This window comes from Sus scrofa, chromosome 7, assembly GCF_054392235.1.
Source record: "Sus scrofa isolate SSC_HxYL_T2T_F1_AM1 chromosome 7, Sscrofa_HxYL_maternal_Yorkshire_Landrace_v2.0, whole genome shotgun sequence".
In the NCBI taxonomy this organism is placed as follows: domain Eukaryota; kingdom Metazoa; phylum Chordata; class Mammalia; order Artiodactyla; family Suidae; genus Sus; species Sus scrofa.
In genome coordinates this window covers 45,890,102-45,903,777 of record NC_139389.1, presented here as the reverse complement: position 1 = coordinate 45,903,777, position 13,676 = coordinate 45,890,102, and the positions used below count along the sequence as shown (strand labels likewise).

The window sequence follows — 13,676 nt, the reverse complement described above, 5'->3', positions numbered from 1 at the left end:
CCAGTGACATCATGACTCTTGACTCTACAATTCAGAAATGTCACAAGACAATGACTAATCCCAGCTGTTTTGCTCTTCCTCTTAAAACAAAACAAAACAAAACCCACCTAACTCAAAGACCAAGTTGGAGTACATCTAAGGCTTGTCTCCCACTCCCTTGCTTGGCGCCCTGCAATAAATCCTTACTTTGGAGCGAACTCCCGCTGTCACTTTGGCTTTCTGCGGGCCACGGGTACACAAGCGCTTCGCTGCGTCATAACGGGAAAATAAATCAACCATTAATCCACTAACTCAGAGATAACATTGTCAATATATCAGCTGACATGACATCAATATATACTTTTTTTCCAAGCATGTATTTGTTATGTTTGCCTCCAACAAAACAGGAACCGTAATTTGAAGAGGGAAACGCTGGCGGAATTCAGTATCCCTCCAGGTACCAGCTGAAGCTTTACCGGCCCGGCTGCGACCGGAAGGAAGCTGGCTGTATTCACAGTCCCACCCTCAGAGAGCGTAGGATCACGTCTCTATGGTTGTTCCTGAGCCGGAACACAGGGATACACTCTTTCCTTTTGCGGAACTCTATGGTCAGAGGATGGCTCTGTGACCCCGGAAGCGATCCCGGGAAGCTGGGGCGGCAAGATGGCGGCGCGAACGGCGTTTGGGGCGCTGGCCCGGCGTCTCTGGCAGGTACCGGGCGCGCTGAGGGTATTAGGCGGACTTACGGATACAGTTGCCTCTATGTCTGGCCGTCGCGTGTCGTTCTGCCAATCTGGAGCCCTCCGCGATATTTATTCCTTATCTCAGCCCGTTGTTTGCAGGGAAGGAGCGAGAAAAGGGCTGATGTTTTGTCGAGTTTCTTTTCATAGGATAAAACGTAATGAGTCAGGGCAACAGGAAGAATCAGAGTGTCAAAGCTGTAAAGAATATAGGACAGCGAAAGTTCCAGACCCGGCCTTTCACATTTGCGAAATAAACCGAGGCTCAGAACAGGCAGGAAGTTTCATCTCTCTGAAATGAGGTGGCATGAGACCTTTGACGCTTCCCGCGGAACCAGACTGAGATACCTTGCTGATAGCCGGGTTTCTGAGACTTAGATGAGAGTCGCTGAAGTCAGAGGAGTTGGTTGGATAACCTCTGCTCGGTTCTTTGGAGAAAGAAACAAAACCTTTAGCATCAGTTCTCAAGTTAGCCTTAGCACCCCTTTACACTCTAAAAATGGTTGAGGACTCCAGAGAGCTTTTATTTTTGTGGGTTTTAGCTGTGAATGTTTAGCTTACTGGAAATTACAACCAAGAATCTTTAAAATGCGTTTTCCTTTAAAAATAGCGCTGGGAGTTCCCATTGTGGCGCAGCAGTATGGAACCCTACTAGCATCCATGAGGACGCGGGTTGGATTCCTGGCTTCGCTCAGTGGGTTAAGGATCCAGCGTTACCATGAGCTGCAGTGTAGGTCGCAGACGGGGCTCGGATCCCGCTTTGCTGTGGCTGTGGTGTAGGCCCTCAGCTGCAGCTCCCATTCAATCCCTAGCCTGGGAATTTCCGTATGCTGCACCTGCAGCCCTAAAAAGAAAAGTAAAAAATTAAAATAACACTAATAAACTCATTACATGTTAACGTAATTAATCTTTGTATGGGGTACAACTAGATTTTCCGAAACAAATTTAGTGAGAAGAGATGTTTTTGCACATCTCTGATTTTGGCTTAATAGAAGACAGCTGGGGTTTCACAGCAGCTTCTGCAGTCTGTTGCTATACCACAGTGTCTGGAAAACTTCACTGCACACTGGTGACAGAATGGCAAAGTTGCAAATAACGTCTTACTATTATTATGGAAGTAAGTTTAATCTCTCCAGCCCACAGTGAAAATGTCCTCGGACCAGAATTTAAGAACCAGTGTTTTTAAGAAAAGGCAGGTGGTGTTAGAGATTGAAATTTTGAGCTATTTTTAAGACACAGTTACCAGACTACAGCTTATGCCTTCAAAAAAAAAAAAAAAGGAGGGAGTCCCTGTTGTGGCTTAGCTGTAACAAACCCGATTAGTATCCATGAGGACGTGGGTTTGATCCCTGACCCTGCACAGTAGGTTAAGGCTTCAGTGTTGCCGTGAGCTGTGGTGTAGATCCTGACACAGCTCGGATCTGGCGTTGCTGTGGCTGTGAGGTAGGCTGGCAGTTACAGCTCCCATTCGACCCCCAGCCTGGAAAATTCCATATGCCTTAGGTTCGGCCCTAGAAAGACAAAAAAGAAAGAAAACTTAAGAACTTCCTAAGATTCATTTGTAGGTTGAACAGCACATTAGGCTTCAACTTTTTAAAGCAGGGGTTTATACCCGGAGAAGATGCCTGGGAAGTGTTGTATTCCTTAGACCTGAGGTCCTTCTGCACAACCGGATTATTGGGGTGGCCACTGGCATAAATGTGGGAAAGGAGTTTTCTTTTACTGCCTTGTATTGTGTTTGAATTCCTTTCTTTATTTTTCCCCCTTGATCCAGGGGCGATTGTGAAAGTTTCAATTTGCGTCCATCTCAAGTAAAGAAGAGAGGAAGGACAATAAGCTAAGAATAGACTTTTAAAAACATACTTAGGTGACCCTCAGCTGTTTTAAGTTTCATTTGTAGTAAACTGTTATTCTCATCCTCAAAGTATATTTAAGGATTCTGGGAGAGCTTTTGTGACACAGTGGGTTAAGAATCTGGTGTTTTCACTGCAGCAGCCTGGGTTACTACCGTGGCGTGGGTTGGATCCCTGGTGAGGGAATTGCACATGCTGTAGGTGCAGCCAAAAAAGAAAGAAAGAAAAAGAGAGAAAGAAAGGAGGAAAAGGATCCTATTGAGCTTTTCCAGTTTACACTTTTATTTTTATTTTATTTTTTTGCCTTTTAGGACTGCACTCATGGCATATGGAGGTTCCCAGGCTAGGGGTTGAATCAGTGCCACGTCTGCGTCCTACATACACCACAGCTCACGGCAACGCTGGATCCTTAGCCCACTGAGCAAAGCCAGAGATTGAACCCACATCCTCATGGATCCTAGTTGGGTTCGTTAACTGCTGAGCCACGAAGGGAACTCCTCAGGTTACACTTTTAAATCTCAGTGGCAAATTACAAGTAATATATGGAACTATAGGTTTCCTACAACTATAGGTTTTGTTCCACCAGGGGGAGCTGACAATAAAAGATTTAGAAAGGCTGGATTGTTGCACTATGAGGAACAGCAGTGATAAAACATGAGTGTAAATTCTGGTATGTGTCTCAATTTATTTATAACCTAGTTATCCCAGCCAAACCAAGACATGCATATGCTGGGAAATCTTCAAAAGGAAGGATACCTTCAAATTCTTATTCCAACTCTTTTTTAAAGTTTTTTTTAAAGAATGATTTCCCTGTGCCCTACCGTAGGTCCTTGATGATTATTTAACATATGGTAGGGTGTATATATTAATCCAAAACTTCTAATTCATCCCTCTTCTCCATGTTTCCCCTTTGGTAACCATAGATTTGATTTCAAAATCTTTCCGACTCTTTGACTGGCCAGCAGGGACTTGCTGTGTAGTGTAGGGAACTCTGCCCAGTATTCTGTGATGACCTATGGGAAAGGATCTGAAGGAGAGTGGATGTGTGTACATGTATAGCTGAGTCACTTGTACAGCAGAAACTGTCACAAAATTGTAAGCCAATTATACTTCAATAAAGCGTTAGAAAATGAAAAAAAAAAATCTCCCAACTCTGAGTCATAAACTAAATTATAAAGACAATTTTAATGCTTAAAAATATGTAAATAAGTATTATATTGAAAAACATTTAATCTGTAAAAAATAATGGGCAAATGAAGTCACACTTTTTTTCCTTCATGTCTGCACATTTAGCTCATAGCTGTTCTTTTAATGTGAGGATTTTTTTTTTTTTTTAAGTTCTTATTCCTGAGCTTTAAAAGATAGTTTCAGAGTTCCCATTATGGCTCAGTAGAAACGAACCCAACTAGTATCCATGAGGATGCTGGTTCCATCCGTAGCCTCCTTCTGTGAGTTAAGGATCCTGCATTGTTGTGAACTGCAGTGTAGGTCACAGACATGGCTCAGATCTGGTGTTGCTGTGGCTGTGGTGTAGGCTGGCAGGTGTAGGTCCAGTTTGAACCCTAGCCTGGGAACTTCCATGTGCTGCACCTGAGGCCCTTAAAAAAAAAAAAAAAAAAGATAAATGATAAAGAGTCTCTAGTATTTTGAGAATCCTTTTTGATTATTAACTCTACACCTCCTTTTTAAAAGTGAAGTCTAGGAGTTCCTGCTGTGGTGCAATGGGATCGGCAGCATCTCTGGAACGCTGGGACTCAGGTTTGATACTTGGCCTAGCACAGTAGGTTAAGGATCCAGCATGGCCACAGCTGTGGTGTAAGTCACAACTGCAGCTTGGATTTGATCTCTGGCCCAGGAACTCCATATGCCACAGGACCGCCAAAAAAGGAAGAGAAAAAGAAAAGCTAATTTGACATTTTAGTTACCCCAATATCTGAAATAATGAGATAGCCTGTTATTTGAAGCATCTTTGGCATCTTTTTTTTTTTTTTTTTTTTTGTCTTTCTGCCTTTTCTAGGGCCGCTCCTGCGGCATATGGAGGTTCCCAGGCTAGGGGTCTAATCGGAGCTGTAGCTGCCAGCCTACGCCAGAGCCACAGCAACGCGGGATCCGAGCCGTGTCTGCAACCTACACCACAGCTCACAGCAACACCAGATCGTTAACCCACTGAGCAAGGGCAGGGACCGAACCCGCAACCTCATGGTTCCTAGTCGGATTCGTTAACCACTGCGCCACGACGGGAACTCCCCATCTTTTTGTTTTTAATGGAAACCGTGAATCTTTTGGGGGTTGACTTTAATTCTAATACGCATCCCCCTTTTTTTAAGGGTTCAAGAAATTTTTCTGTAAGCAGTTCCAGGAGCAGTACGGCCAAAAATGGTGGCTTTCTTCTGTAAGTATATAATTGGATGTGTGAAATTGAATAAGAAAACGGAGTCTTAGTGCTGTTTTACTTAGGTTTCTCTTTGTTTCCGCATGTAGCAGCACCACTATGAAGTGGGTACAGTTTTCAAACCTACACGTTGATGTTCCCAAGGATATGACCAAGCCTGAGGTAGGTACTCTGTATTTCTTGACATGGGAAGCTACATAAGCAGTGAATTTGCATCATTATTCTATTTGGAGCTGTTTTCCAAACACTTGATGAATTAAAAAATGTTCTGGAATACTGGTGCACGGGGCACCTGAGGAGAGTGTTCTGATGTCCCTGAGTGCTGCCAGTCTCTGTCAGGCTATCAGGGTAAGTGTTAATTGAATCGATTACTTATCCCAAATAACTGTGGGAGTGAGCAGCCTTTTGCTTTTAGCTCAGCATAGAGTGGACAGTTGTCATACTTAATGATGCCAAATACTTGGTTATCATGTTACAGAAACATTTTTTTCTGGTAGCCTTCCAGTCTTTGTTTTCATTTTAAGATACCGAGCCTGGACCTGGATAGTGCTTTCTTGTTCACAGGGAGAAAGAGCATCATCACAAGTTGGGAAAATCCAGGAGCAGCTGTGTAACCTTGTTTCCTTTGAGTGAAAACCATGATTCCACCAGCCCAGCTTTCATGTTAATTGTAGTTTAAAAAATTCCTTACAGGAGTTCCCGTCGTGGCGCAGTGGTTAACGAATCCGACTAGGAACCACGAGGTTGCGGGTTCGGTCCCTGCCCTTGCTCAGTGGGTTAACGATCCGGCGTTGCCGTGAGCTGTGGTGTAGGTTGCAGACGCGGCTCGGATCCCGCGTTGCTGTGGCTCTGGCGTAGGCCGGTGGCTACAGCTCCGATTCAACCCCTAGCCTGGGAATCTCCATATGCCGCGGGAGCGGCCCAAGAAATAGCAACAACAACAACAACAACAACAACAAAAGACAAAAAGACAAAAGACAAAAAAAAAAATAAATAAATAAATAAAAAAAAAAAAAAAAAAAAAAAAAAATTCCTTACAAGTTCCAAATGCTTCCAGTTCCACCCCACAAAAGTAATTCCCTTTCATAGTTTTGTACAAATCCTTCTAGACCTTTGTCTGTATATATATGTCTGTGCATGCGCACACCAGAGTGGAATTGGGTTCCACCTAAAGGACTGCTGGTTCAATGTTTGCACTTGGTAGATACTGGACATATTTCCATGAGGTCTCCAGCTCAGACGCCTGTGTGAGCCAGGCCTGTAAGAAAAGGTGACAGGATGACAGTGACAGGCTTGCCCTTTATAAGCAAGACAGCTGCTACACTAGCCACTTGTTGACATGTGGGAAATCAGGCAATAATGTCAGATTGTCAAAATTTTCCACACTAAATGAAATTCAGATTTTTATTTTATTTTATTTTATTTTTTTGCTTTTTAGGGCTGCACCATGGCATGTGGAGGTTCCCAGGCTAGGGGGTGGAATCGGAGCTACAGCAGCTGCCAGCCTATGTTACAGCCACAGCAACAGCAGATCCGAGCCATGTCTGCGACCTACACCACAGCTCACAGCAACGCTGGATCCTTAACTCACTGAGCGAGACCAGGGATCAAACCCGAAACCTCATGGTTCCTAGTCGGATTCATTGCTGCTGTGCCACATTGGGAACTCTGAAATTCAGATTTTTTTTTTTTTTATGCAGAGTCTTTTGATTTTTAACATTTGTAACATTCAGAATATCTTTAAAACCCTGTAGAAACCAACCAGATCACTCTTTGGGCTATATTCCTCCTCCCTTGTCCCTCAGCAGATAGAATATCAGTATATTCTGTCTCTTTGGAGAGCTTGAGAATGAATGTCTAGCTTCCTAGTCAGTAAGTAGATCTTCTTTCAGGGACAAAGTAATTTAACCCTGAATCATTGGATTAGTAATATAAATTACTGGTTTACTGGTTTGCTGGATGAATGAAGCGAAGATAATTCACCTCTTGGAATAAAGTCAGAAATGTCAAACCCATTATTTCTAAGATCTTTAAGTTATAGGGTGGAAGAAGTAGAAGTTATATTTACAGTCAGTGTCATAACATTTTAATGAGAAATGAGTAATTTTATTAGGGCAGGCAAAATAAACGCGGACACAATCTAATGAGAAGACTATGAATAGCAGTGGCTCGCCCTTGTTTAACAGTGCCTTATAATTTATAAACACTTATGTCCCTGCTTTCTTATTTGTTCCAGAGAGAAGTATTGTGAGCTGTAGCACGGGTACTGTCCTGTTTATATAGAAGAAAACTAAAGTGCCATGAGATTAGATGACTTGTCCAGTGTCACTCAGCTCGAAGTGGCAGATTAATTCTCAGCCCAGGTCTGCTGACCAGGCTACTTTTATTAACAGACCCCAAAGTCCTTTCCCGTGGTGAATTTGGGGTTCAATAACTAGTAAACTCGAAGGTTCCATTGGTGATTTTGTAGGTTGCTTGAAAATCCTTTTGATTCAACCTGTATTTTAGTTAAGTTTTCCAGTTATAAATATTAGAGGAACTGTGATCAAAACTTTTCTTTTTGATTTTTGAAATTGTAGATAACCATTTCTGATGAACCAGACACATTATATAAGCGCCTGTCAGTTTTAGTAAAAGGCCATGATAAGGCTGTTTTGGACAGTTATGAATACTTTGCCGTGCTTGCTGCTAAAGAACTTGGCATCTCTATTAAGGTGTAAGTATGGACTTTCTTAATCTGATCTTTCAGCTGCCGTAACACAATCAAGCAGGAAAATGGTGCCAGACCCAGCTAGGTCTGAGCTCTCAAAGTAGGACACAGCCTCATCATGGGGAGCATTTAGAATTGTGATGTTACCCCAAGCAGGATCATTCCTTCTTGTCTACCAGCATTTTTATTTTATTTATTTTTTTATTTTTATTTTTTGTCTTTCTGCCTTTTCTAGGGCCGCTCCTGCGGCATATGGAGGTTCCCAGGCTAGGGGTCTAATCGGAGCTGTAGCTGCTGGCCTACGCCACAGCCACAGCAACATGGGATCCGAGCCAAATCAGCAACCTACACCACAGCTCACAGCAACACTGGGTCGTTAACCCACTGATCAAGGCCAGGGATCGAACCCGCAACCTCATGGTTCCTAGTTGGATTCGTTAACCACTGAGCCACAACAGGAACTCCTACCGGCATTTTTAAATGCTAGGATGGGTGAACAAGGAAAATGAGGGAATCCTTTCTCTAGAAATTGTGGAGACATAAGGAGGCCCAGAAGCCCTCGTGTCTGGATCGCCATGGGGCAGGGAGGCAGACCTTTTGGGCCTGTTGGAATCAATGGTCTTTGCTATTATAGCCATTGTCAGAACCGCCTTAAGAAACACCACTCACCTAGAACTTTTGTGCATGAGCAAGGCGAGCCTTGACGTCACTGCAGGGTCCAGTACAGCTGCAGCTCCTTCTGATGTTGAACAAGGCCCCTTTGGGGCTTCGCCACCCCTGCCTTCTAACAGAGCTGAAGGAACCCACACATTTCCCGTAACAGACAATAGTTGTGTGATTATCACACATGGCAGAGCATTACAACTGTGTCAACACACGGTGCTGCTCCTCACAGTTCATGTATTTGGTCATTGTGGGACCTCAAGGGTGTGAAAACTGGTGATGCGTGCACGTGTTTGTGTGTGTGCATGTGTGCATTCACTTGCATGCCAAGGCTTGTTTTTAGATCTATGGCAGATGGTCCTGTTGCTGTCTGCAGGTTTATTTTGGCCTGAGCTTCATGACAGGAGTTGTTAGAGATGAGAGTCTTGACAAATGGAAGTCGTTAATGGTAGTTAATGCCTATAATTGAGCGTGAGCCTGACCTACAAAATTGCGGAATCATGCTTTGATATCAGTGACTCAGGTTTGAACATCACTTAGCTTAAGTATGTTGCTTTGCCCATTAATTTTCCAGACATGAGCCTCCAAGGAAAATAGAGCGATTTACTCTTCTCAAATCAGTGCATATTTTCAAGAAGCACAGAGTTCAGTATGAAATGAGAACCCTTTATAGATGTTTAGAGGTAAGTTTGTCTCAGGCATTTTTTAAATGCCCCAAATGTCACACTAGCACTAGCATCATAACTTGCCTTTAACCCTGGCTGAGTGGACTTCCAATCCGTCGGCCCACGCCTGATAGTGTGGAAAGGGTAAATGTCTGTTTGTCATGGAAGCAGCATGAGAGGAAAATCAAACTCAAGTAAAGCCATCCTTCAGAGTAGTTCATACTTTAACTCAGTAATACAGACTAGGGCGACTAATTTTTATACACTCAAGCTAGCATTGGAATAAGTGTTGCTTATATTTGGAAAATTCTGGCTAAGTTTTCACTCAGCTCTAGCAGGTCTTTTCACTGCTCGCTGGATTTCCATGCCTGTGATGGGCGCATTAAGGTTTTTATTCATTGGTTATCATTCATTTGGGCAGCTACCCATTTCCTCATAGCCTTGCAGTTAAGGAAAACTAGGGCTCTGGAGTCACACAGCTAAGTCCAGGTACTGGCGTCTCCTGCTGTGTGACTTGTGCCCCCCCTCCTCCCCCAGAGAGTGGAAATGATAATAGTCTCTGTCTGGTACGGCTAGTGTGAGGATTAAATGAGATATTTATCTGAAGCACTTAAACACTTGGTCACATAGTAGATGATTGGTAAGTGTTAACATTGGTAAATTTTATTTTATTTTTTTGCCTTTTGTCTTTTTAGGGCCGCACCCGCGGCATATGGAGGTTCCCAAGCTAGGGGTCTAATCGGAGCTGCCGGCCTACACCACAGCAACGCAGGATCCACCACGTCTGCAACCTACACCACAGCTCATGACAATGCCAGATCCTTAACCCGCTGAGCCAGGGATCAAACCTGCAACCTCAGAGTTCCTAGTTGGATTCGTTTCCGCTGTACCACGATGGGAACTCCAGATGGGTAATTGTTAAAACAAGTGCTTTTGCATCTTTTTATATGAGAAGTATGTTGTAGGCATTAAGGATACAAATACAATGAAGATGTTATCCTACCCTTAAATGAAAAAGAAAAATCAAAAATCACCTTGCCATGGAACACACAGAAAATCTGACTGACTCTGTCTTATAATTTAGTCTTTTGTTTCTTTTGTTTTGAGGTGTTTTGTGAAACTCTTCTTAGTATACTGTTTTGATACTGTGCTTGCCAGCTGGGTTCTGTGAAGCCCTGGCTTTAAGGCATTTGGGAGGAAGGGGCATGGGGCCGTGCTCCCCTCAACTAGCTCAAATCAAGGGTCTACACTTTTTTCCTTTCAAATTCTGATCGATTTCATAGAAGAAAAGATTCTACTACTACAAAAAAAAGACCTTAAAATTTTGACTTTAACAGTGTAGCATGAACTGCTTTCATGTTTGAAATTTTAGTTAGAACATCTCACTGGAAGTACAGCAGATGTCTACTTGGAATATATTCAGCGAAACTTACCTGAAGGAGTTGCCATGGAAGTCACAAAGGTATGGCTTGAGTTCCCACCTCTGTTGGAAGGAGATCTGTGTTGTGTTGCTACATGGCCCCTTGAGTCTGGCTACTAGGTGGAGGGGAGGACCTGGAGGCAGTTGCTTCGGTGGTTAGGGGCAACCTGTGCGGTGGTGGCAGCTCAGCGCACTGCGGCCCTGCGGCCCACGTCCTCCTGGTGCCACCTCTGACACCTCCCTTCCTCTCAGTGGGTGTCTAGACATGGGTTCCACATTAACTGGCGTTCTGTGGAGAGTGCTGAGGATCAGACGGGTTATACGTGTGAGAGTGTTTCATGTACCATCGAGTTTCCTTGCCTCTGTGTCAAAGCCCTGCAGCAAGATGAGAGGATAGAAGAGAAAAGTCGAGAGGACTTGAGGGAACAGAACGAATAAATCCAGTTTGTGGCTGAGGAGTTCACTTAAGTCCATCCACGTTATAATTTTGTTTTTCTCTCTTTAGACAAAATTAGAACAATTACCAGAACACATCAGGAAGCCAATCTGGGAAACAATGCCAGAGGAGAAAGAAGAGAGCAAGTCATAAAGTCTCAGCGCCACCGCTTGTTCCGGGGTGTGCAGTGAGGGCGGGCCAGACCAGCGTGTCAAGGCAGGGGAGCCCTCAGCGAAGACAGTTTCGCGTCCACCTAACTTCTCCTAAGGCCACATACCCTGACCAGTGGAAGCAGGGGTTAGAACTTGGGTGACACATTGGACTATTTTATCTGTTCTTTTATACATGTCACTGTTTCAGTTCTGATGTTTAACAAATGCCAGCAAACCTTTTGGACCACTCTGTACCAAGAGTCAAATTCATATTTGTTATTCTGCTGTTGTTCAATCATTAGTTTGTGGTTTATATTGTTTCATTCATCTGCAGGTGTTTCAGATATTCCTCACACATTTTTATTCTTTCAAAGTACCTACAAGGAAGTTTTGATTAACTTAACCCTGAGCAGTTAAAGTTTTTGATACTTACCTTAGTTCAGACTGGCAAATGCTAGTTTGGGGGTGGTGACCTCCAAATTCTCATGTAAACATTACATTCTTAAAAATGGGTGTACTTTGCAGGAGAGCAAGCTCATTTATGGCATGTCCTGAATTCTGCTGTGGCCCAAACCCTTACAGGGCTGTCTAGAAGGGTCACCAACATGGAATTTGAACATTCATGAGATTACTGCCTGAATCATTTCATTCATCCTGTAATTTATTTATCCAGCAAGCTTTTCTTATGTTAACTCTGCACCCAGCATTCTAGTAAATACCAAAAATTGAATAGAAATAATGGCTTTTGAAAATTGTGCAAGGCACAAATAAATACTTTTCCTTATTAAGTTCCACATTGATAAGGCCTCTTTCTTTGGGTGAACAGCACTGTTTTTGTTTGGAGATGTCTGCTTTTCCATGAAACTAAATAGTAGTTAAAACTCTGAAAAAGGCACGACGACAGTGGGCTGAAACTGCTGGTGAATCAACCCCAAGGGAGTGATTCCTTTCCTTTTTACAGCAGAATCCGGTCCATGTCTTCTGTGGTTTCCTTCACATCGCTGGGGTGGTTACAACGTCTCAGTTTTTCCCCCCTTAAATCAGAGTCCCTGTCCTCTTTTCCCAGCCTGCTATCAGGTGTGCATGTTCTGAATGTACACTGCTCGTGTATCAGACTGACATTACTGTAATTAACATGAAAAGAATGACAGCCTTGTGCCCTGTGACCTCATTCTGTTCACAGCTCTGTTGGTGACTTTGTCATTCACAAATGCCTGATGAGTGCTTAGCCCTGGTCTAAGCTTCAGGGTTAAGAACCAGTCATGGGAGTTCCCGCCGTGGCTCAGTGGGTTACGAACCATGAGGATGTGGGTTCAATCCCTGGCCTCACTCAGTGGGTTAAGGATCTGGCATTACCATGAGCTGTGGTGTAGGTTGCAGATGTGGCTCAGATCTGGTGTTGCTGCCAGCTGTGTTGTAGGTCAGCAGCTACAGCTCTGATCCGACCCCTAGCCTGGGAACTTTCATATGCTATAGGTGCGGCCCTGAAAAGACAAAAAGAAAAAAGTAAAACAAGAGCAATATAATGGTAACTATATCTAGCAAAGCAGTAATTGTGACTCATTTTCACTTTAGAAGAAATCCTCAAATACAGATCCACATCTAATCTTTTTTTGTGCTTTTTTTACAGACAATCATTTATTATAATAGGGTGACTTCTGCATACACACCACCAGTGGCTCTTCATGAGAGCACTTTTAAAGGTGTCTAGGAGTTCCTAGGTGGCTTGGCAGTTAAGGATCCAGTATTGTGATTGCTGTGGCTCAGGTCAGTGCTGTGGTGTAGATTCAGTCCCTGACTGGGTAGTTTTGCATGCCATAGACATGGCCAAAAAAATTTCTAAAAAAGGTGTCCATCCATTTCCAGCTATTTTCAGACCGAAGTATCCTAAAAACCAGATTATTTAGGACTTCAAATTATATATTAAAATCTTGTTTTAAGATTATATATATAAATAAACTACATATACAATAAAAATTAGTGATATTTCTTTGACATATTTAAAGCCTATTCTTGGTATAAACTAGGTAAGTTTATTTTGATAGACTGAGAAAGTTTGTGGGTTTTTTAAAAATTGGGCCTTCTGAGTAAACATATATTCTGAAAATTAGAATTAATGTCCAAGTCTCACTTCCTTTTTTTTTTTTTTTTTTTTTAATATTACGGCTGCATCCACAGCATGTGGAAGTTCCCAGGCCAGGGATTGAAACTGAGCCACAGCTGCAACCTACCCCACAGCTATGATAACCCTGGATTCTTTAACCCACGGTGCCACAGTGGGAACTTCCCAGTCTCACTTTCTGTTCGTGGTGGGGATGGGAGGTGGGGAGAGAAAAGTGGACCTGATGTCAGGAGAACCAGAGGGCAGGTAGGAAATGAGATGGGTTTTTTTTTTATTGAGGTGAAGCCCAGAAATGCTCGTTATTTTTCTCTGATCTGAAGTATATTTTCTTTCCATAGTAAGTTAAATAGTTTAAGGTCTGTTTTAAATTATTGGTAGACCTCTACAGATTAAACTCAGTGTCTGGTTTCAGTGCTTTCAAAGAAAATTACTTGTATATCAAGTCATTAGTCTATTTTCTCTTTATTATTATTACTATTTTTTTGGCTGGAGCCATGGCATGTAGAAGTTCAGGGCCAGGAATCAAACCTACACCCACACCAGC

General features: G+C 43.0%; 1 protein-coding gene across 3 annotated transcripts; it reads left to right on the top strand.

Moving 5' to 3' along the window:
- The first annotated feature begins 562 nt into the window (after positions 1 to 562).
- On the top strand, positions 563 to 11,798 carry MRPS10 (mitochondrial ribosomal protein S10). 3 transcript variants are annotated; one of them, XM_021098698.2, is made up of 7 exons: positions 563 to 686; positions 4,900 to 4,964; positions 5,054 to 5,126; positions 7,544 to 7,680; positions 8,912 to 9,020; positions 10,375 to 10,464; positions 10,928 to 11,798. In XM_021098698.2, exons 1-7 carry the CDS (start codon positions 585 to 587, stop codon positions 11,009 to 11,011), a joined length of 660 nt encoding a protein of 219 aa, XP_020954357.1. In that variant the 5' UTR covers positions 563 to 584; the 3' UTR covers positions 11,012 to 11,798. The 3 variants fall into 3 exon arrangements, with proteins under 3 accessions (XP_020954357.1, XP_005666054.2, XP_003482233.2); XM_005665997.4 differs by having other exon boundaries at positions 626 to 690; positions 5,057 to 5,126; XM_003482185.5 differs by having other exon boundaries at positions 626 to 690.
- Positions 11,799 to 13,676: the final 1,878 nt, after the last annotated feature.